This window comes from Lonchura striata, chromosome 13 (genome assembly GCF_050655825.1).
Source record: "Lonchura striata isolate lonStrDom1 chromosome 13, ASM5065582v1, whole genome shotgun sequence".
NCBI lineage: Eukaryota > Metazoa > Chordata > Aves > Passeriformes > Estrildidae > Lonchura > Lonchura striata.
Window position 1 is genome coordinate 2,629,201 of NC_140715.1, and position 24,480 is coordinate 2,653,680.

Consider the following 24,480-nt stretch of genomic DNA (forward strand, 5'->3'; position numbering starts at 1 on the left):
GAGCCCCAGAGAACACAGGGCCGGAGCTTGGGCGCCTTTGTGGGCTCACTCTTGATCCAGTTGTGCTTATTCTGAGACCTTCACCTCTGCTTTGCCATTACAGCTCCAGGACTTGGGCTGAGCCCATTGTGCTCTTCCAGAGCAGAGGATGGGTGATGGGCTGGGGGTCCCTCCTGGCCCTTTCCATGATGATTTGTGAGACCCTTGCACACATCAATCCCTAGAGCAAAGGCTCAATGCATGGACAGGGCTGGCTGGAACTGTGAGGAGGTTTCTTGAGCAATTCCTCAATAACCTGGGATGATTTTCCCATATTTTGCAGGCAGTGTTCCCACTCTTAATACACAGCTCTAGTAAAACTCTTATGCCTGAAGACCTGTCCTAAAGAACTCCATTTTTGACTGATATCATCCCATCGCTTAATTCATTTGATATACAGAGACAGTTCAGTGAAATATGCATGCTATATTATATTAAAGAGAAATGTAACCTTCAATTGGTATCTGATGTGCACTTTGCAATAACTGCTATTAGTTGTCTATAAAACTCCTAGACATCATTTGATTTTATTACCATTATATTATTTTACTTGGGAACATACATAGGAGGAGTGGTGATTGCAGGTCTTCAAGTGCTTACTGGGAAATATTTAACACAGGATGTTTTATTTATTAGCATAAAGAGACACAATGGATTGTTGGTGATTAAAGTGATGATACTGCTGCCATACTTGTCAAAAATATAGACCTAATTCAATAGAAAGGCGACAGTCAGTCTCCGTGTTGATCTATGCTGCAGCAAACTGCCTCTGAAAGCAGTACAAAGCCTGAATTGGCCTCTTAATTTTGTGCTCTAGGGCATAGCATAAAAAGGGAATTCTTTCTAAGTGCCTGTAATTGCATGTTACCAGAACCTAAAATATAAGCCAAATTTTTGAAATCATAAGTGCTAAGTTTTCCATTTCAATTCCTTCCCTTCCTCCTCCTAAAAAAAAATCATCAAAATAAAAAGCTTTAAAATGCCTTGCTACCCCGCATCATTAATAAAATATAGAGTATACTCAGCCTTTAATTGCAAATGTACACTTTAAAAGAAAATACTTTAAAAAAATAACTAATTTTCCTTCTCTCCCAGGTGTCAGGCACTGGAGCGGGGACCCGCTGGCCATGCTGCACATGTCACTCTCTGTTTTGCAGGGTGCATTTCAAGCAGCAGCAGCGTCCTGCCTGACTTGGGTCTGTTTGGATGTCCTGGACTACTGTTTCCCTCCCTAAGCTGGGGAAGGCTGGCGATTAGGTAAAGCATACAGGTCACTGTGTATTAAAAGGAGGGAGGCAGCCCCACAGCCCCCAGGTGGGTTTGGGGTCTCCTGACCCAGACTGGTGATGCTGGGGCTCCTGCCACCTCCCAGAGGCTGACTGAGTGTGGTGATGCCAGGGAGGTGGGTCAGCAAGGTGGGTCCAAACCACTCAGGTGGCCTAGCTTTCCACTGGGAGTCTGGAGTGGGAAGGGCTTGTGTCCTTCCTTTGCCCTGTGCTAAAATTGGATTCTCTTTGCACAGACACAAATCAGCATTTGCCTCGAAAATTTGCACAGGCACAAATCAGCATTTGCCTTGAAAAAAGTTCAGTGTAGCTCCCCTGCCACCCTCCTTGCATGGATCAGTGTTTACAACTTCACTCCTCTGAACAGACAGCAGGGAAAAAAAATAAGATTAACCATTTTGTACACTTGATGCCTTCATTGGACTGGCAATAAATCAATACAATTGAATTGAAGCAGATAGTGTTCAAATGCTATTATCCGTCTCTCCGTTATTGAGCTGGGATCCTCGGAATGACATGGAGAGATCCCTCCAGCTCCAGGATTCCCTTCCCTAGGAAACCTGCAGGATTCAGCCTGCTCCAGGGCTCACCCAAACCCACTGGGCAGCACTGCGTTTTGCTGCAGATTTAATCCTTTCTGGGATTGTTACTTAAACCTCCTCCATTCTGGGTTTGCTGTTCCACAGTTCAGTTGTTGCACACAAGCAGAAAATCATCCTAAATGTTAGCGCTGGTGATAGTGTGAGACACTGTGCCCATCAGGAGAGAAGTCTGCTGGCAGAGCTGAGGGTGGCAATGCCGTGTGGTCCAGGAAGGGTTTCCAGGGCTGGAAGCAGAGGCTTTGGATAACTCATTTGCTCCTGTGTGTATTTGTTGCTGGTCTCTAGCAATGAGGGCACCAGAGAAGGTCTGGCTGCTGCAGTCTCTGCAATAATGGCCATTTATTTATTTACGCCTGCTTGGAGAGCACAGGGATTTTACCAAGAAATTTCTTGGTGCTCCCTGCCTGCTTCAGGTGTCTGTATTTCTATAGATTCTCAGGATAGATGATGGTACTGGAAGTTTGGTTTTGCAGAAAATAAGTCATCTGTAACAGCTTAAAATACCCAAAAGGCCAAATTTAATGTTGATTAAATGGGCCTGACTGCAGCACAGTTGCTGATAAGTTACACCTTCATAAAAGCAAGGTAAATCCAGTTGAGTTCAAGACTTTGGCAATGTTTTGTTAGCATAATGTTGTGTTTCTCCAGCATAGGGTTCAGTGTTTGTGGGCCACGCTCCCATAGGGATACAGTTCAGGTGCTGTGTCCACAGTTGCTGTCCCTAGGTGCTGTCCCCAGTTTCTGTCCCCACCCTCTGTCCCCCCCTGTCCCCCCCTCTGTCCACAGTTCTGTGTCCCCCTCTGTCCCCCCATCCCCAGTTCTGTCCCCAGTTCTGTCCCCCTCTGTCCCCAGTTCTGTCCCCCTCTGTCCCCAGTTCTGTCCCCCCTCTGTCCCTCCTCTGTTCCCCCCTGTCCCCAGTGCTGTCCCCAGTTCTGTCCCCCTCTGTCCCCAGTTCTGTCCCCCCTCTGTCCCCAGTTCTGTCCCCAGTTCTGTCCCACTCTGTCCCCCCTGTCCCCTCTGTCTCCAGTTCTGTCCCCACTCTGTCCCTCCTCTGTCCCCCCCTGTCCCCAGTGTTGTCCCCCTCTGTCCCCAGTTCTGTCCCCCCCGTCCCCAGTTCTGTCCCCCCTGTCCCCCCCGTCCCCCTCTGTCCCCCCTGTCCCCAGTTCTGTCCCCCCTGTCCCCCCTGTCCCCAGTTCTGTCCCCCTCTGTCCCCCCTGTCCCCCCTGTCCCCAGTTCTGTCCCCCCTGTCCCCCCTGTCCCCAGTTCTGTCCCCCTCTGTCCCCAGTTCTGTCCCCCCTCTGTCCCCCCTGTCCCCAGTTCTGTCCCCCCTGTCCCCCCTGTCCCCAGTTCTGTCCCCCCTCTGTCCCCCCTGTCCCCCCTGTCCCCAGTTCTGTCCCACTCTGTCCCCCCTGTCCCCCCTGTCCCCAGTTCTGTCCCCCTCTGTCCCCCCTGTCCCCAGTTCTGTCCCACTCTGTCCGCCCTGTCCCCCCTGTCCCCAGTTCTGTCCCCCTCTGTCCCCCCTGTCCCCCCTGTCCCCAGTTCTGTCCCACTCTGTCCCCCCGTCCCCTCTCCGCCCGTCCCGCCCCGCTCCGGCCGCGCTCCCTGCGCGCTCCGCGGTTCCCGAGCGCCCTCTGGCGCCCGGACCCCGCGCGGCCCCGGCGGGTCCCGCCCGCTCGGGTTTAACCCGTTCGTCCCCGAGCCACGGGCGGCCCGCGGCCCCAGAGCCAGGAGCGGCCCCGGACCCACGGCTGGCCCCCAGACACACGAGGGCCGCAGGTGCGACTCCTCAGCCTGAAAGGCATGCACATGAGCTTGGCTTGAGCCCCTGGGAGCTCCCAGACTTTGCATTAACTAGGGAAGAGTTCTGCTGATCTGGTGGTGACATCAGAGCCAGAGCTGTGATGAAAATGGTTTCATGTTGCTACTGATGAGAAGAAGACCTGGAGCACGGGGCCTTGGAGAGCAGGGGGCTGTCTCAGCAGTGACACTGTTCTAGCTCAGTGGGGATCCTGGGCAGAACATGGCTGCAGAACTGATCCAAGTATTCCAATATATTTACAAGAAACCAATGAGCCAAAATCATCCTTGCTCTACATCCAGGGGGTTCATCTGGAGGATGATATTATACAGACTAATGACATTTATATTAGCTGAGACTCTGATCTGTTTTTCATTACATGCAATGACTTTTAAAAAGGTCTATTAGTTTTGGAAACATAAGTCTCCAACAATGCTATGTCCTGTAAAATAAAACATTGAATGTCTGTGGGCCAGAGGCCCCAGCAGTACAGGGAGGAGCAGGTGTATTATGGGATGGTTCTAGGAGCACAATGGCACTGCAGGGACCTTGGATGCTGGCAGCAAGTGTCAATAAAGTGTGCCAGGTCTAAAAAACGGGTGTCAGAGACCCCCTCAGTTGACTTCTGCTCCTCTGTGGCCAACAAGAAATTGTGGGTTCGCAGCTGCATCTATTTAGATTGTGTCTGACACAACTGATTGTGTCTGATACAACTGGTTGTGGACACCACAGTGACCATGACAGCACGTGGAGGGATGGCACTGTGGACCTCATGGACCCTCAGGAGCTGATCTACCTGGTGTCCTACTCAGCTCCAGCACTGCCACGTGCCACTTGCTCTGAGGATGCCTGGGCACATGGAAAGTGTTCCAGCGTGTGCCAAGACCAGAAGGTACAAGATTATGCAGGTGAGTGTAACATAGTGACAGCACGTGGGTGTGACAGTGGCAGCATGTAGATGCAGTACAAGACAGATAAAAACTCCTATTTTAATGTTGCTGTCAGCACTCAGACTTCCAAATTTTAGATGAAATTGAAGAATTTCTTCTTAAGGAAGCTGGAAATGCTTTATTGAAAGGAAGTTATATGTTATTCTGAGAGCTAACATACCACAGGGCCCCAACCACTGGTAAACCCACTACCCACTTTTTGAAAGCCTACATCTACCAGATATGCACCATTCACGACCACGTTCCCAACTGGTTTGGGAAATGCAGAGGATTAAACATGGAGTCTGTGTGTTTTTCATTTGTGTCATCCAGGAACCAGGGCCCTGGGTAACCTTCCTCCAGGGATTAGTTTTCCCCACTATCAGATACAGTTGTGAGATGAATGTTGAGATAATTGTGTGAATATTTTGTCACCCCTCTGTCTTTACCTGCTGCAGATTACTAGCAGCAGTACAACAGAGACTCCATCTGAAGTAGGTTTCCAATGCAGGTGACAGTACAAGCATGTAGGAGCCCCTGGTATCACTGAACAGCCTTCCACTGTGGGGTTGCCAAAGCTGGCTGCACCTGGGTGGAAACAGCTGGCCAGAATATCCTAAACCTCTACTCTGTATGACCAGCCTCAAAACTGGAGTCTTTTCTGGATGTGGATCTTGCACCCAGCACTGTGAGGCCCACTGGGCTGGAGCCAGCCTGGGTCCAAGGGCTCTCGAGCTGCAGGTGCTGGATCAGCTGTCTGTGACACCAGGTCACACCAAGTGCTCAGCCTGCCCGGTGTCTCCAACAGTGCCTGGAAGAAATGTCTGAGAGCAGACTAGGATTACAGTGATCTTTTCCCCAGAATATCTTTCAAGATGTTCAAGGATTTATTGAGTCACAGAACAGTGTCTTTTGCCTATTCTCCCTTGCTGCCTTTTCTTTTCCCATGAGCATGTCTGATGCTCATGAAATTCTGGCGTCTCCAGCATCCTGTGGTAGTGACTTGCACAGCTCTGCTATGTGTTGGCTGAGGATCTATCTCTTTATTTTTTTATATTTAATCTGCTACCTACAAGTTTCATTTTATGTCCTCTATTTCTTGTATTAAGGGAGACATCAGGCAGTTGTTTCTTGTTCTCCATGCTTCTTGTTATTGAATAGCCCTTTATTTTGTCTTTTTTCCCCCAACATGCCTATTGCTACCTACAGTAGTCAAGATGTGGTTGTACCCCACACTCATACACTGACCTAATGATATTTGCTGTTTATCTCCCAGAGCTTCCTGCCATTCAATTTGATTTTTGACATTTGCAGTGCTTCACATAGATCATAGAGATATGTATTACATCTCTAAACTCGTGATCAGAGATCCAACCAGAGCTCATTGTTTGATCTGTAAGATTTTCAAAACTGTAGTTTGAAAATGTGGGAAATGTTCATTTGTTCAGTAAATATCTTTGTCCAAAAGCCTGCTGAAGTCCATAAGCACATATATATACATACTGATATGCATACAATCATATCAAGTGATCTGCAGGTGTTTTTTGTGCCGAGCCAGTAATGCACCCTGAATGCTGCTGTGATGAGAAACTACCATCCTGCTGCCCCAGCTGGACACATTCAAACTAGCCTGCAGAGCAGTTTCATATTGTTGCTCACATTAGATAAGCTCAGGAAAGTCCAGGAAATAAATTGATTCAAGTGTATGGCTTGAAATATGCATCATGTTCTGCATGGCTTTGGAGTCATTTTGAAAGACCTTCCCCAGATTTGTCTCTGCAAATTTGAGAGCTGTGATCCAGATCCATGTGTATAACACATGGCTTCAGATTCCTGGTTTCCAAGAGTGTCCTCCAGCATAAGCTGGGAACATGGAACCCTTTTAGCCTAACGATCAAGTAGAAACACAACAGCTTGCCACATGTATCCAACATAGTACGGTTTTCCTGGCCATGACTTTGTTGGTGGAGGAGCTGCTTGATGTATCAAAATTCCTTAACAAGAGCAGTCAGAACCTCGGTGTCCTTCTGTTTCCTGCCCTGCAGCATCTTAAGCCTGCAAGATGCCCAGATGAAACACCAAGAAATTGAGAGAAGGCAGTAGTAAAATTTGCAGATTGTCCCAGCTAGGAAGAGTAGAGGCACAATATGATATACAATACCCTTCTGCCTTTTAATCCACCACAGAGGCCCCAGAGACTCTTGTGGACAGGGTGAAATGCAGCAGTGCAGGAACCAGGATGATAAAAACACATCAACCTCTTCAGGTTTGTCTGTGGATTCAGCAGATTTTTTTTTTTTTTTTTTGGTAGGGTATTTTGCAGGGGGTGTAATGGGAAAAAAACAGAAGGGCCCACTGCACTTAGGAGGTATGGAGCTACCTGTCTGCTTGTGCTCAAAGTTGAGAGATGAGAAATAATGTTGGCCAAGCTTTTGACTCTCCTGACATCTGCACTATGAGCTGTGCACGCCAGTGGGACCTTGGAGAAAAAATGCCACCTTTGACTGGTGTGCTTGAGAGGTCCTTACACAACATGTTGGCTGAGGTCAAACGTAGCAGAGACCCAAGGAAAGAATGAGAGGGATTATTTTCTTACCCTGGGCAGATTTATTTTAAATGTGGAATCTGCCCAAGAGGGCAGGTAAAATTCTCACTGAGCCAAATGGTGTCTGGAACACAGCTCTGCCACATTTTCTGGCCTGGGATTTAGTTTGGATCCCGCCATCCCATCTCTGAGGTCTGTGACAGTGGCCAAGGGAAATCAGTCTCCCCATGCAAGACCTTCCAGTAAACAACCCTCTAGTAGGAAGGGTGTAGTAGGTAGGCACAGACAGGCAAACCTCACCTGGGACACCTGGGCATGGATGACACCTGGGAGAAGGCAGGCAGCCATGGAGGAAGCTGATTTGGGATCACTAGATGGTGCTGTCGACCTTGAAATGGGAACGACAGCGCTAAGACGAGGGAACAGCTGAGCTTACAGCCAGAGCATCTGCACAGAGCTATGGTTGACTAACAGCATCCTGCATGCTGCTCAAACACCAGATGGACCTGCCCCTCAGGCTCTGGTAGTGAAGCTGTAGAATGGGTTGTATTGCTCTGGGGAATGGTTTCTCCCTCCCCAGAGACCTCTGTAGCTGTGACCTGTTAGTTTGACCCTTCCTTCCTTTCCTGACATAATTGGCTGGGAGCCAAGTAGCCCTTACTGTACTGAGCCTAGATAAGGCTCTGCCCCTTCCTGGTTCTCTCTCTTTCCCTCTTCCTCCTATGGAATAAACATCTTGGACCACATTGGGGGTTGGAGCCTCTTTTGGAATCTTCACCCAGCTCCTGGAACACTCTCCCCTCAAGGCCTTACAGATGTGGGCTAGCCTGGTAACTTCGGGGGGCTGCACAGGAAGGTGTCTCAGAGATGGAGAATAACAAACACAGGAAAATCAGGAACTGGACATGATCATGCTGTGCCCCACCCCATGGCCTTATGTCTGCTCTTCTACACCCTGCAGGAACCATGGGGAACAGGGACAATATTTCAAAGCTTGTGCTGCAGTAGGAGTAGATGTGAAAAGGGACCACCAGAAAAGGCTACTTTGATGTGGACTATCAGGTGTTATCTCCCATCTCCAAGGCCCTGGCTGCCCATGAGTGCTCAGCAGAACTCATGTACCCTGGCAGTGATGCAGAACATTGTTTTGGGATCAAGCTCATGGAGTGTAACAAGCAGAGCAGTGCCATGGGCTGGCAGCAGGTATAGCTTCAGCACACAGCAGCAAATGATATTGCAAGGGGAGTCGTGGCTCGTGGCACAAGGGCAGCTGGCATCGCTGGGGAGAGGATGTTAGGTGCAGTCTGCCTTGCCAGCCTTACAGACACATGCCTGATGGAGATCTCTGCTGCCACCCCCTTCCTGACCCATGCCAGCCCCACCAACTCCAAACTCCTACTCCTCCTACTGGGAAGTGGCCTCACCTTTGAGACCTGCAGGACACACAAAGTTTTAAAGTATCCTGATTTTTCTCCCAGTTTCAGTCAGGACAGTGTTAATTTTTGCAATAGCCAGGAAGGGTCATGGCCAGGACCTAGAGGCTATTCTGTACTGAATATTTAAAGAAAAAAGAAAAAAAAAATAGAGACATTTCAGGCTATCTTAATTTTTACTGTTGTGGACACTGACACCTGTAATCTATCTGTGTAACCTTACTTCATTTCATCACTGCAATACCTGAGTGCCTCCCCTGTGGATATCCTGGCTCACCTGCCATTCCTCTCTTTTACAATTGTATGTCTGAAACTGGGCCTTAATAGGAGAAGAATCCTCTCAAAGCTTTATGCAAAACCATAGAAGAGATGGAGCAGCACCGGCTTGTGCTGCCATAAGCAGAAGCTGGGGCACCAGACTCCCTCTGCTTCCCTTATGCAGCATTCTTTGGTGCTGAAGGACCTTCTGATACAGCTCTTTATGCTGCTCTGCATGAGTAATATGCTACAGGCAAAGCTGGGGACGGAATAGGCACTACAGAAAGAGGGAAGATGGAGAAAACTTCCAGTGCTACTTACAGCAGGTTCAGCAGCAAAAAGCAGATTGTGGGTAAGAAAGAAGACAACCAGGTAAGGATGGTCCCTCCATCCCAGCTCCTTGTCCTGCGCTGGCTGCAAACCAGCCTGGAGGTGAAGGGAAATTACAAATGCAAGGTCAAATCCTCCCAAAGCAGCCCCAGGAGATGCAGTTCTCACCTGTGTTCAGGGTGTTCAGCTGGCACCCAGCCAGGCGGCTCTGTCCATGCTGCCCCTGCAGTGCCTAGACAGCACATTGCTCCTGCTGCTGCCCCAGCTCATGGGACCAGGAAAGCCAACACCTGCCTCTTGCTGCCCTATCTGGGGACAGCAATATGCAGTTCTTTCAGGCTAAAGTGAAATACTTGGATTTTCTGGTGTGCAAGTGATCTTTTTTTGAGATCAAGAATGGTGTTTTGATGCCAGTTAAGATTTTGGCCCTGGGACAGAAACTGTTGACTAGTGAAGGGCGGGGGAGGCCAGTGGAGAGGCTATGTGACAGCCATGGGCTAGGGCAGCTGAAGATTATTTCATTACGTCAGCATGGAAATTAAGATTGCATAGGAAATCTTTACTGTCTCTATACCTTCTGATCGTTTGATTACAACTGCACTGTGGTTTTAATCATGCTCAACATAAAATTTCCTGAATTTTGTACATGTTCACTAAAAAGAGAATTCCATTAAGCAAAGTTCTGATTTTCTCCTAGTTGTCCCTGTATGGCTGTTTCTAAATCACTTGTAAGCCTTTTCTGCCATGCCGAGTATTACACAGCACAGAGCCAAGCAAAATAAAATGATCGATATTGTAATGGACTTCTCATCGTAGTACCATGGCAGAAATAATAAATGTCATGATATATGACAACCCTTCTAAATCCCTATGGAGCCAAATGAGACACAGTAAGCATATATCTCCTACTTCCTACCCCTGCTTTTCTTCTCTGTGTGTGTTCCTCCCACATTTATTTCCTCCATAAAGGAAGACTGTAATTGTATTGAACGTGACTCTGCAGACAGGAGAATCTGCTGTGGTTCCACTGTTCCCTTCAGCAGACCCAGGTGGACTTCTGGAGCTGCAGTTTGTGAGCTGCTCAGTGCCCTGCGGGGCAGGACTTTTGGTGGCTTTGGCCAGCAGCCATGTCCTCCTGCTGGCACTACAGGTAAATGCAATTCACTCCCTTCCACTATTACTGTGTAGGATTCACCTTCCAGCTCCAGTCTGACATCTGGCTCATGCCATAACTTCATTTGAAATTTAGATAATAGTTCCCATTTTCAATCCAGCCCAAACAAATGCCTTATCTGCATCTTTGCAGCTTTTAAGGCTGAGATGTCTGATCAGTTAATGATGTCTCTCTCTGCCAGGGACACCAGCCACTGCACTTGTTGGAATTTCTGCCTCTGCTGCTCCACAGATCCCTGGGCGTATCTTAGGGCAGCTGAGGGTGTATCTATAGTGGCAACTATTTTCCCATAGTTGCCACTCTTCCTACCCAGCAGTAATTACTTCGTAAAGGTAATAAGAAATTAACCAAACCAAATGTTAGAAAATGAAATAAACACTGTTTGTTCTCTGGTTCCTTGTGAGACTTTAAGGGGAGTAAATCACAGAATCACAGAATATCCATCCTCACTCATATGCTAAACTGTGCTCCAATTTATTCCTGTACCTTGTTTTCACACACAATTTAACTATTATTGAATTTTGGTCAGCCTGTGGCAACCACCAGAAACACCTCAGTGGACAGCCTGCCCTAATGTTAATAGGATGGTAGGGGATCATATCCTGGTGAAACCATGTGTATCCTGTGGAACTGCATTTGCTGTTTGCAAAGGGGCCAGCTTCATGGAAGAGCGAGGAAGGGGAGTCTTTGACAGCGTAAGTTTCATTTTCCCATTGTGCCAGTTATTCTTCAGTTTGTCTCATTTTCAGCAGCATCATTTAATGTTGATCCTTTATGAATTCCAATGAAGGTAACTCTACAAGTTACACATTTCAAATCAGAAGGGAGGTAAGAGCACCAAGAGCCTATAAACTTTTATTTTTGCAGAGTAAGTGTTCAGGTAAGTGTGAGATTAGTACACAAGTGACCCTTGTGCAGATCAGCCCCAGGACACGATGGCCTGGGATGTGTGGATGATGAACCCAGCCCAGGGGCAGTGATGGGCTCCCACCACGGTGGCAAACAAGTGCTTCCAGGACTAGTAGATCTACGTATAAAATAACCCTAGAACTTTTAGCTTTGTTGTGACAGCTTTCCCCGTGCGCTAATTTCACATTAAAAAGTGGTTTGCCCCCATCATCCGCCAGCTGAAAAGGAGGTTCCCAGAGTGTTGTTGTCCCTGGCCTTCAGAGCCAGTGGCGCAGGGAGCAGTAGCTCGGGATGGGAGCCCATCCTGACAGGCAACGCACAGGAAGGGAGCTGCTTTCGTTCCTGTATGATTTTAGTCAGAGATGGCAGCAGCAGCCAGCTGCCGCCACAGAGCGAGCAGGGCGCGTTGCACCGCAGCACGGCTCTGCGGCCGGGGAGCCGCTCGGGCCGGCGCGGCTGCAAGCTCTGAGCCGGGCCCGGGCCGCGGCCGCGCCCCTTCGCTGTCCGCGCGTGCTGCGCGGCCGGGAGCGGAACGCTGCGGTCCGCACCCACGGCTCTGCCCCACGTGTGGCGCGGCTCCCCGCGGCTCCCCGGCGGCGGCCGCGGGCCCTGCGGGCGCGGCGGGCTCGGCCCCTCACACGGCCACGGCCACGGCCACGGCCACGGCCACGGCCACGGCCACGGCCCCGCCCCCTGGCGGCCCGCGCGCGACCACCGTCAGCGTGCGTGCGCAGGGGCGGCGCGGGGCGCCGAGGGACGGGCCCAGCGCGCGGCTCTCGCGAGAACACGAGGCTATATCAGCGAGTGGGCGGGCGCGAGGCTTCCTTTAGTGCGCGTCCACCCGAAGCGTAGTGTTCCCGGTCGGTCGTGCCCCAGCCCCGCGATGGAGGACAGCGCCATGGACATGGAGAGCATGGGCCCCCTGCGCCCGCAGACCTTCCTCTTCGGTAACGCTCGCCGCGGCCACGCTTTCCTGGGGCCCGCTGGCCCCGTCGCCCCCGCAGGCCCCGGGGCCGAGCGCCGTGCGGGGCCGCGGCCTGTGCCGGCCGAGCGCCTCCGCTCCGCGCGCGCGGCGGGGCCGGGGGCTCGGGCGGGACCGGGGGCTCGGGCGGGGCCGGGGGCTCGGGCGGGACCGGGGGCTCGGGCGGGGCCGGGGGCTCGGCCGGGGGCTCGGCCGGGGCCGGGGGCTCGGGCGGGGCCGGGGGCGTGCGGCGGCCGCTTCCGCGCACTCCGCACGTGGCGCGCGGCCCGCACGTGGCGGGGCCCGTCGCGCTCTGTTCCGCGCTTTGTTCGCGGTGTGTCCCGCCGTTCCTAAGGATGCGGCGTCCCGGCAGCGCCCGCGGAGCACGTGGCAGCGCGGCCGGAGGCGGAGCACGTGGAGCGCCGCGGCCGCGCGCGCCTTGCTGCTCCGGGGCAGGCCCGGCCGCCACGGCGGCGGTTCCGGAGGTGCCATCGTCCCGGGCACCGCGGCGGACGCTGGGCGGGGATGCTCTGGAAGCTGCTGGGTTTAACCGGGCCGTGCGGGGAGCTGCGTGGCCGCCAGCAGGCCGCGCACTCGCGCGGGGTTTTCTTCACCCCACGTGTTCCGCTCCTTGCGTGCCCGCAGCGTGCCGCTACTTCCCTGCGAGTACGCGGCCTGGGAGCAGCAAGCTGCCAAGTAATGCTGTTTTAAATAAAGCAGGAGGCTTATAATTGGATTGTTTTACAGGCTGCGAGCTTAAAGCAGATAAGGAGTTTCAGTTCAAAGTAGATGATGAAGAAAACGAACATCAGTTGTCACTAAGAACGGCAAGTAGTGTTTGTTTTTTTTTGCTTTCCATTTAAATATACTGGTGTGCTGTGATGGTGTGTTTTTTAACGTGTCATTTATTTCTCCAAACATAATTCAGGTGATAATTGATATGTAAATCTGTATAAAGTAAACATCTCTTACTAGCAGTGGGGCATATTCTGTAATTTCAGATATTTTCTGTATTGAAAACATTTCTTCACTGATGTTTCATTCACAGCAAACAAATGCAAGGCTGGAAAACGTTAAAAATCAACTTACAGTTAGCTAGTAAATATCTGCTAAATTGAGAATTTAGGCTATACATGAGGCATCCCTAAGGTAAATAATGCAGATGCTACAGGAGCAGAGGGAGAAAGATAGATGTGTAAGAGTCATACATAGGCACACTCTTGTGGACTACTATAAACCTGATTTTGAAAACCATTTCAGTGTGTTCCATAAGCTGACTCTAACTCTCTCTTTCCCAGAAGCAGATAATAAGTAAATCTAAATTAGACAGCAGAAGGTTTATGTTTTGACTTACTGTCCTTGGTTTGGCCTTTCCAAGGATGTAACTGGGAAGCCCCATCTTTCATTCAGATAATTCATCTAGCAGACTCCCAGGAGTTCTTGGGTGGGTCCTTGGAGCTTCCTGAGGCCACACAAGTCAGACACAATATTTCAAGGCTTTTGTTCTTGGCTGATCATGTTTTTTTTGGGTAGCAAATCAATAATGTGCACTGTCTTAGCCGTCAAGAAATTAAAGAGTTGTAGCATCTTCATGGCATGTTCCTGTGTTTATTTAAATGCAAGGAAATGCTTTGATGCCTGGAAGAAGAAAGTCTTAAAATTGTTGACTAATTCCTACAGGAGAATTGATTCCTGGAGGTCACTTGCATAATGAGTATCTCCAAACACTTAATGGTGTTACTTAAAACACTTCTTTTTTTTATGTGAGTCATGTGTTTTCCATACTATATTATGAAAAGTACAGCCTGGACTTGACAAAGAGTAATTTGTTGTTAATTACAATTCCTTTTGATGGAAGAACATAGCAATGTATAGGGCAAGTCCACATGCAGATTTCTTGTATCTGAATATTTGTTACATAGCCAAAATTAGTGATACTTAAATTGTATTGTTTTACTCAAGAGTTCCTTTTCTATTTATACTTTCAAAATTAATTGTAGCATTTCTTCTGATGTTGTACAGATGGATGAAGCAGATCAATCCTCACCACTACTTTGTTGCTAGGCTTGTGGGGGGAATTAATCTTCTGTCAGTAACTTCTTTTCATAGAATAAAAAGGGATGATGCACTGGAGAAAGGGTTAAGATACCAAAGGACAAACTAGGAAATGTTTAAGATACTTGGAGGGTCTCAGACATGGTTTAAACAAAAGACCTTGTTGAGTAGAGGAAGGACTTAAAAAAAGGTAAAGGCGGCAAAAACCTGCGGGCTGGTCTATGCTCCCGATAAAAGCCTAGATGAGTAAAGACAGTGTTAAAATACAAATGCAGTGGGGGACTTGGGCATGAGGTACAGCAAGATGGGAAGAAAAGGGTAAAAGGGAAAAGAGGTGGATAAATGTAGGAGGTAAAAGTGCCATGAGTTTCTGTAAATGTCTTACTAATGACAGTTGTGTATAGGGATGGTCACTGATTCATCACCTATTTGGTGTGCATTCCTTCAATATAGAAGTTAAAGCACAGGCATGGATGCTTGCCAAACACAGAGAAATAAATCACAAATAACTGCTATAGTATTAAACTAGGGCAAATGACAGGGTATGCACTAAAATTTTTGTCCCACTAGCTGAGCAATTCAGTGTTGTTGACAGCACATTTGAGAGGTGAGATCAGAGCTGCAATTTCACCTCTTTGAATTGCTAATAACAAAATTTGCCAGTAGTGAATCCAGTGTTCTGTTTTCCAGCCTTCAGTCTGATACATCTAAATCTGGACAATTACAGTCTCATTAAAGCTCAGCTCTTGAAGAATGGAAACTTCCGTGCCTCTGCCTGAAGTGTTCACACCTACATCTCCTGTGGGGGTTGGAAAGATTTCTTGTGAGGGGTTTCAGGAAAGGAAACACAGAGCCTTTGTGCACTGCTGTTGGGAATAGTTGTAGTATGAAGGATTTGTGGTTTTCACATCTTCTGCACATAGTCCTGTCTGAGAGGCCCAAGGATCAGTGAACTGGAATTTCTGGCCTGACCACTGTCTGTCACTTGTCTCCTTGCAGCTATGAGTTTTGAAACTCGTAACACTCTTCTCATACTCTGAGTAAGGGATCCAGGCACTTAAGTTTAGAAATGCCTTGGGACAGCAATTCTCAGTCCATGATGAATTACAACAAAAGGCATGTGCATAAATCTGTATTCAACTAAGCTGCTGTTGGACTTGAGTCCTCAGTGAACATCAAGTAAGCAAAAGGTGCACAGTGTGGTAAAAGGAAGCAATTGGCAGATAACATGTGCCAGGAGGGGGAAAGCTATAGGTGTGATTCGGTAGAGGAGATTATGTGTTTATACTTTCCTTGGACCAGCTGTAGACCTGACTGAACTTGTCACTGCCTCTTTGGTGCAGTGATCCATGAGCAAGTGACCTGATTTCACTGTCATCAAAATATGCCTGAAGGTGCCCCTTGGAAGTTTCAGTGTTGTGGAGAAAGGGTGTCAGATTGGGATGGAGTCTGATGAAATAATTCGTAGACAGAAATGCAAATTTTAGTATTAATTTATGCAGAACAATGAATGGAGTTATTCCGGTGAATGGAATTTAGAAGATTTTAAAATATTCGGGATGCTCAGACTGTGTCCTATTCTTGACTTCACAGGTTACTTTAGGAGCTGGAGCCAAAGACGAATTACACATTGTAGAAGCAGAAGCACTGGACTATGAAGGCAACCCTACTAAAGTAGTACTGGCATCTCTGAAAATGTCAGTGCAGCCTACAGTAAGTACAGAAGCTTAGAGAATCTACTGTAAATTTGGTCCCTCGTGAGAAGAAATTTAGAAATGGGGTCAGATGAACTTCAGTGAAACTGCAGTCTGTTCAGAGAAGTGTCTCTTTTACTAGATGTAGTAAATGCATATTTTTTGTGCCTAGTAGAGTACTTGAGACGAGTGGAGATAACTGACATGCTCAAATTACACTTTTTAAGCAATAGTAATTATTCATGGCATTTATATATAGACAAGTCTAGCCATATGCAAGCAGATGCCTAGACTGCACACTTAGGTTGTATTGCTTCCTCTAAAACTGTGATGAGAACAATTAGTTTTTTCTGCAGGTCCCAAGCTCTTAATGCTACTCTGAAGATGATTGCTGCTCTATGGTTAAAGAGCACCTTGTTGTCATTTCTGCTATCTGCAATATAGTTTGACTCAGCTGCTGATAGCGTAAAGTAGAACTACACAATGCTGGGGCTAGTGGGAAATGTGTATTGGTCTGGCCTTGGTGTGCTTTAACTGGGATATGCAACGAGTGTAGTCAACCCCTATGTGTGGCGTATTGACGCTGAGTTGACTCTAATACTTGCAGGATACTCTGTTAAATGGGAACTTGGAGTAACTGTTAGCCATGGAGTCTCCAGCTGTTGGTGCTCATTCACACTGGGGTGGAGCGTCTGTTGAGTACACTTTGCATGGAATATTTGACTGAATGCCATTGCTGTGTCTCACAGGTTTCATTGGGTGGCTTTGAGATCACACCGCCAGTGGTGTTGAGGTTGAAATGTGGTTCGGGGCCTGTTTACGTCAGTGGTCAGCACCTTGTAGGTAAGTATGGCTGGTCACTGCTGTGTCCTGGTGCCTGGCAGCACCGGCAGGACTTAAAAGGATTTACAGCTGGTGCCACAAGCAGAGCTTTCAGTGTACTGACCCTCTGAACATTAAAGGGGCATCCTTGGCATGAAGTGGCTTTAGGGCAGAGGTTGAGAGGAGTGTTTGCATGCTTTTCCTTGCCACTTGGTTTGTATGGATAAAGGGGTATTTATCATCCTTGCAGTTTTGTTTCTAACTTCTCCCCTTTGAAGGGGGTGTTGGTGTGTGTCCTACTGTAGGCTTTCTGCTTATCAACTGAGTGTGAGAAGGCTGCCCATGAAATAGTTCTGTTTTTTAACTGAAGTAACCAAGGACTAGTCTTCTCCTTTAAGAAATTGTCTTTGATCTTTCTTTCTACTAGTTTTCAAATGTGTCTCCTTAGGAATGGAGAAAATGTTATTTTTGATTTTCTATTGTCTGTTCTGTGTGAAGAGTGCTCTGACCAGTATGTGGGGTGGTAGTTCAGCTGGTTTGTATTTCCCTGTAGTAGCACTTGCTTCAGTCAGCTGGAAAACCCCCTAGTAAGTGGTTAGGTCACTAGTGGGAAGCGTCCTGCTGTCAGTTCAGCACCTCAGCTAGACCAAACCTACTTAGTTGTGGGTGATGCTGTTTGTTTCTTACTAGCAGTCTTGCTTTATATTGTTAAATGAGGTGAGGTTTTTACACTTTGCTGTGGTTTTATCAGCATTAGAAGAAGAACCAGAATCAGATGAGGAGGAAGATGATTCAAAAATTGTCAATGCTTCAGCAAAGAGACCAGCAAGTGGAGGAGGACCTAAAACACCACAGGTATATGGACTTGCAGTCACTTTGTTCACAGCATTTTCTTCTAGTTTGGTATTAGTGCTGCCACTAGGAGGAAGAATAAAATACAGAAGATCCCCAAAATTTTGCTGAAGGATTAGATATAACGACTGCTTTTGTGGAAATTCTGTGTCCTGCAGTAACTGCAGGTTCTGGTATAAATTTCAGAGTACAGCAAGAGTTGAAATGCTGATTGAAGCGCTGGACTATAGAGGAAAGGCTCACATGTTCAGAGCTTATGCAGTGAATATGTCAATAGCTTTGGACTTCACAGCCCTAACTTCCTGGGTTTAGCGAAATTGATGGAAAGTAGCCTTGGACTTACGCCACAGTTGTTTTCTATGGCAGTTGCTATTTATTACCACAAAATGGTATCAACACTTAACAGACTTTCTTTTTTAAAGAAAAAACCAAAATTAGCAGAAGATGATGAGGATGACGATGAAGATGAGGATGATGATGATGAGTATGTATTCCTGTTTTTCTAATGTATTTTCAATAATGTATTTATACAGGGCTAACTTTCAGAACATGAATTGTGTGACACAACTGGATGCTAAGTGAAAAAGCTGTATCTTGGCTAGGGAAAAGGCATCCTTGTCTTTTTTATCTCTACAATGCTGTCTAAATTAATGTTCTTCAGATATGTCATACTGGGCTTCCTGTTACTCATTAACTTCTAACAGTAGTGGAAGTCCTAGGATATATCCCTTGAGTATTGAAGAGGAGGGAGTGCATTTAACTGCTTCAAAGGTAGTGCTTGCCCTAGCACTTAGCTATGTGTTAAGGTATAAACTTGGAAAGATTGCTTGCTTTCTTTGTGAATAAAACATTTTATTGGGAGGGAGGGGGAAGATCAATTCCTAATGTGGATCTTGAGTTATGGTGAGTGATTTCCTTTTTAATTGTAGTGATGAGGATGACTTAGAGGATGATGAGGAAGAAATTAAAGCACCAATAAAGAAAGTAAGTGGCTAATACTGTGATATGATAGTATTTGGGCATGTAGTGCCCTAAATCAGTGAGTTTTAACACAGCTCTCTGGAATGTGTGAATGGAGGATGTGCTAGGTTTAGCTCAGTCTGTGTAAAGAAATTGTATTAGGGTGTGAGAACACTTTAGTGTGAATATGCACCCATCCAGTCCATGTTTTATTCTTTGGCTGCAAAGGGGTGACTGGGTCTTACCAGCACAGAGATGCAGCTGTCAGACTGGTGTGGGCCTGGATGGCTTTTGAGCAGCAAATGAAATCCTGCTCAAAGAGGGTTCTGCTTTGCATTCCAGTCCTGCATGCTGTGGAAAGGAGCTTTCAGCAACTTCAGATGCAAAAGAGGCTGTAAATGTGTGAGCTGCAGGGAAGGGTTGAATGCAGGCAGGAAGGTGCCAGGAGGGGCTGTTCCATCTCCATCGGCCCTCCAGGGCCATCTGGTGCTGCTGTAAACACACAGCATGGCAGCTGCCCCAGGAGAAGGGGGAGGCGTTTTCTTGTTCTCACTTGTGTACTTCGGCTTGAATTTTTGTGTTCATACCTACTGTTTAAAAACAGGTAGTTAATGTTTTTGCTTCAGCATGTGCTGCTCTGTCTCTGCTGAATTACCATGGGTGATAGTGCATGGCGGCCTGGTGAAGACAGTGAAACAGATTCCTGCCATCTGATATGATCTAGGGTGACTGAACAAAATGGTCCCTTGATTTATATAGGAGCTTTAGACTGGGTGTCGTAGATACGTGTATGGTGTCATGTCCCATGCACATCCCAGACAATATTTCTGGATGTAATGCTTAATGAGGTAATGATTGTGCTAAAAAGAAAAGATAGCACTGAATGAGGTAACAGGACTTTCCTTGGGTGTGTTATTGTGCTGCACCAAGAGGTTTTCCTATTTGACAAATGAACGTGTGTGTGCTTGCTTTTCAGCCTGTTCGTGAGGTTGCAGGAAAAAATATGCAGAAAGCAAAGCAGAATGGAAAAGACTCTAAGCCATCCACACCAGCATCCAAATCAAAAGTGAGTGAAAACAACTGAGTAAAAAAAAGGTTTATTCTAGTTTTCTTGCCTAATGTGAACTTCAAACAGCATATTAACATTCAAATTAGATTTTTAGATCTTGGTATGAAGCATGTTGAAGATACTGTTCACTGTTTGGTGTTCTTTCTGAAACTCTTCAGTGATCAGTATGTACGTACCTACAACAGTCAGGATCTGAAATCAGACATAGTGTCCCTTGGGAGTATTGTTAATTCTTTGGTTTGAAACACTAAATCTATTGTTCTTGTGCAGCACCTTGTACAAGAGGGTGACTGCCAAGTGTGTTTCCACTGGAGAACACTGGAGGCTGCTGCTGCCACGGGGCTCTCGTGACCATGAGCCACTGCAGGACTGGCAGCTTCCTTGTTAATGCTGTCTCCTGATTCCCTGTGCAGCTTCTCTGCTGCATGTACTCGGACATGATGACAGGAAGGTTCATAAAGGAATGAGCATGGGATCCATGGCAGGACAGCATCTGAGAAGCACTGCAGGTGGTGTGCCTTTTAAAGCATGACCTAATCTAGCTGCAGATGTGGAGTAAACTCTGAATCACTAAATATTTTGGCTATTTTTGGTTTAATTTCTATTCAGAGAGCTGTGGAGGCACCTGCCCTGAAGCATAAGATACCAGTTATGCTGACTATAATAACTCTAGGTTTGAAAATTGTTTTTCATGCTTCTAAGGAATGTGTGGGAAGCATAAATTTAGGTTTTGTGCCTTTCTGAAAACTATATGGACTTACCAGTTCGATAGCTAGTTACATAACATATATCTTATATTCTCTGTAGCTTTTCAAGTTGCTAATAAAATGAATCATTTTCAGACTCCAGATTCCAAGAAGGATAAAACTCTAACTCCAAAAACACCAAAAGTCCCTCTGTCATTAGAGGAGATAAAAGCAAAAATGCAAGCGTCTGTAGATAAGGTGAGTCTTTGGACATGAGGTTTCTCAGCCTTACTTTTAGAAGTCTGCAGATGAGAAGAATTTGATGTTTCAAGAAATGATTAGGATGTTGCTGATTCCTGTGCTGTTGCTATGAGTGTGTGTTGATGTTGGAAGTTCAGAGAAATGAAAACACATTTGGAAAAAAAAGCTTCTACTCATGAGAAACAAAACCACTTTGTATTTGTCCAGTATTGCTGATTAGCAATTTGGTATTTCTTGGTGAACTGTCTCTGTTTAAATTAAAAAAACAAAAAAAAACTCACCTAACCCTTATGTTATATTTATTGTAAAGATGACTTAAATAGTGCATATACACTTCGGTTTACTAAAGTGGAGTGAGTTCCTCACGTGATTGGAATGCCTTGGTCTTGAAGCAGTATCCTGATGCATGTAAGGCTCAGTAACTTCCAGAAGAGGGAGACAGATGATTGTGGTATGAACTGATGCACTGCTGCAGACCTGAAAGCATTTGTTTTCTGGAGGGTTCTGGGGTTGAGTCTGCCTTCAGTGGATGCTTCACCCTTCTAAGGTGTCAGGGCAGTTATTTGCTCTGGTTGTTACCAGGTTTGACCAGCACTTGGTGGTCACACACATCAGTAGTGTCCTTAGCAGCTATTTAAGTATAAAATAGAAAATCCAGTTGCATGCTGGTTGGGTGTAGCAGGTGATTCTTTTCCTCCTGAGCCAGGGTTGAAGTGCATGTGCCAGCAAGGGTGGCATTCTGAGTTGCTTCTCTGCTTGAAGCAGATGGGAGTGAGGGCCTGGCTATGGCAGTACTTGGCTGGCTCAGAACTGATGTTGGTTTGCTGGTGGGGTTTTTAAATTCAAGGTGTAGTACACTTTTTAACCCATACAATGGCAAACAAAGGTCAGTTAAAGAATTAGGATCATCTTCTGCTTAGATGGGGCTGCTTTGTTACAGGCATGCAAATGAGACCAGAAGTGTTTAAATACACGGTGGATGCAGAATCATCAATGACAGACTGTGATGAGGATGGAAATGCACAGCCCTGGATTGTGAGCCTGACAGGATGGATGGGCCCATCCTGATGGGTCACAATAACTCCTGGATGCTGCTGTGGTATTAGGAATGACTCAGAGGAGCTGTGATGAGTGGTACTTCTGCAGTGTGAGCACAAGTGGCTGAGCTGCTCACAGTAGACGTGTGCAGAGGGAAGCATGCAGAGCAGATAACTGGCAAAAAGAGCTTTAAAATCCATTATCGGGGGCTGAAGAGTGCTGTTGGGAAATGCTGTCTAGTAGGGAACAGCCAAGTGTGCTGTCCTAATTGGCATGGGATATTTCAACTGATTCACTTGAGAAATTGGAAAGGATTTCTTTTGGGACATGGGGAAAAAAAATCAGTGTTTCCTAAAATAGCATGCTGTATTATTTTCCCTGGAGATACTGGGAGACAAGATGATAAACCTATATTTATGATTTATTAACTGAATCTGCCTTGTACATTTGAGCATGTGCAAAGACAATTCAGGGATTACAAGGAAATGTTTTTAGAACAATTATTTAAATTAATAGACATCATGTATTTGAGTAGTAGTGAATTTTAAAGGATAGGTGGGAGGTAAGGTTAATGTTTTGCTTTAGAGAGCTGAAGCTAAAAACATGCTTGTGAAGGGATGGTCTCAGGTTGTGTGTTGTAGTAAGAGTCCATAAATATAATTCTAATTTATCTGAGTAGCATGGGACTGACTACAAACAACATGATTTTAAGTGGTGAATGCTGTTGTGCTCTTCAGCATCAGCAAAGAATCTTGGACAGCAATTCCGTGTGTAGCCACTTCTGTGACAAATATGTGGGCTTGGTAGAAAAACAAGCTTCCTAAAATGGTTTAAAGCAGACTAGTGTGGGAAGTCACCAGGTGAGTTCAAACTCCATGTATTGCAAAGCGTTTTCAGCATCATAGGTTATTTATTAAAAGCATTAAATGACCTGCAGACCCTAAAGCTTGCTTGTTTGCCTACTAGGGTACTACCCTTCCTAAGCTGGAGCCTAAATTTGCCAACTACGTTAAGAATTGCTTCAGGACGGAGGACCAGAAGGTAATGGAATTCATCAGAGCTTGATAAAGTCCAAAAACTTGTATAACCTTAGGGATTCTTTTCCACTTCTTAGTCTTTACAAGCTTTGGACTGTTTTAAAGGGTTGCAAACCACAAACAATACTTCAGGTTAAATATATGGGAATGGTTTTAAGGGTTTTAGTTGGCTAAGATTGGAAAGCTAATATTTTATTACATTTTTCCAGCTTTTATATGGTTGGTAAATTATCTCTTGCTCACTTAACCCACAGAATTTTCCTTTTGGCACCATATTAGTTAAGGAAATGAGCTGTGGTTTCCCTTGCTGCTGAATTTGGCCACCTCAGCCAGTCTGGTGTTCAGCCCTTTGTTGGGGAGGGTGTCTGGGATGGTGGAGCTGTTTTGTGATGGAGATTATGGCATTCTGGCCACTTTCTCTCCCAGAATGAACGCAGCTCTTAAAAGAGCACACGCCAAAAGGTGATACCAGGAAGCGAGTTTCTGAATTAGTTATTACTTCACACAGACTAAGCTGCAAATATGTCGTAGATTTCCCTATCAAAATTCCATCAAGTTAGTTTTGCAGTGACAGGATTGCTTGTGCTTTCCTGCTTCCCTCAGTGGTTTGGTGTAAACTTGTCTATGGACGAATTAATATGTTCCTGAAGGAATGCTGAAAAACAGCCTCAGCTACTGGACTTGCTGTAGCTTTAGCCAGGGTAGGCAGAGTTCAGCCAGTATTTGCCTCACTGGTCTACACCCATCATCTCACTCATCTTCACTGAAGTCTTACTATTGTGACCTAGTGTGAATAATAATCTTCTAGCAGAAGGACCCAATGTCATGCTTTCAACTTGATTTTCTCTGAAAGGAATGTACTTTTATAATTTATTGTTAGTACTGTTATAATTTATTGTCAGTATTTTATTAAATAAGTGGTGATAGTAAGCTAGAAATAATATTTAAAAATTGATTTCAATTTCTAACTTTCTGTGTACACTTCCAGGTCATTCAAGCTCTCTGGCAATGGAGACAGACTCTGTAAGAAAAGAAAACAGCTTAAACAGTTCATTAAAATCTGCAGTCTTATTTCTGTAACCATTATTTGGCTGTTCTTTTTACAAATACTGAAAGAGCTTTCCCTCCTGTGTCTGATAAATGTCATCCAGATTACCTTGCCAAGAATGTGTTGTCCAAAATGCCTGTTCGGTTTTTACAGACAGGACTCCACCCTCAGCTTCATTTTAAGTATGTATGGAATGTTTTGATAAGGCATGGTGGTGGTCAGACAAATGGAAATGGTGGGGAGACTAAATGTATGTGAAAAAATAAAATTTAGTATTTTAATAAAGTACTATTGTTTCTTTTTTTATGCATATGGGGAATCTGCATACTGAACCCAGAGATAATTGGACTTTAAAGTTCTCTGAGGACCTACCTTTGAGTATTTTAGTTGCTTCCTTTTACCAAGTACACAAAAACTATCATGTGTTGTCAGCTTCAAAAACAACTCCAGTTCCATAAGCTTTGGAGCTACTTAGCAGATGATTGGGAAGAAGACTGAAGTGGCAAGTGGGGCATTGTTTTTGTCTGAAAGTGACCACTAATTATATAATTGCCTCAAACAGCCCTTCCTGCATCTCGGTGTCTGACCTGCTTCACTGCACTTTGGTTTATGGTTTCTAGCTGCTGGGTTTATAGGGCCTGGAACTCCACTTGTAAAATGCAGTACTTCTGATCCGAGATTTGCTGGCTGTGCT

At 46.2% G+C, this 24,480-nt stretch overlaps 1 protein-coding gene across 1 annotated transcript; it reads left to right on the forward strand.

Annotated features, from left to right (window-relative positions):
- The first annotated feature begins 12,126 nt into the window (after positions 1-12,126).
- NPM1 (nucleophosmin 1) lies at positions 12,127-24,074 on the forward strand. Its single transcript, XM_021540044.4, has 11 exons — positions 12,127-12,250; positions 13,012-13,091; positions 15,913-16,032; positions 16,763-16,856; positions 17,587-17,690; positions 18,110-18,171; positions 18,617-18,671; positions 19,624-19,713; positions 20,559-20,660; positions 22,668-22,742; positions 23,727-24,074. The coding sequence occupies exons 1-11, from the start codon at positions 12,187-12,189 to the stop codon at positions 23,763-23,765; spliced, it is 885 nt and encodes a 294-aa protein (XP_021395719.1). The 5' UTR covers positions 12,127-12,186; the 3' UTR covers positions 23,766-24,074.
- The last annotated feature ends 406 nt before the right edge of the window (positions 24,075-24,480 follow it).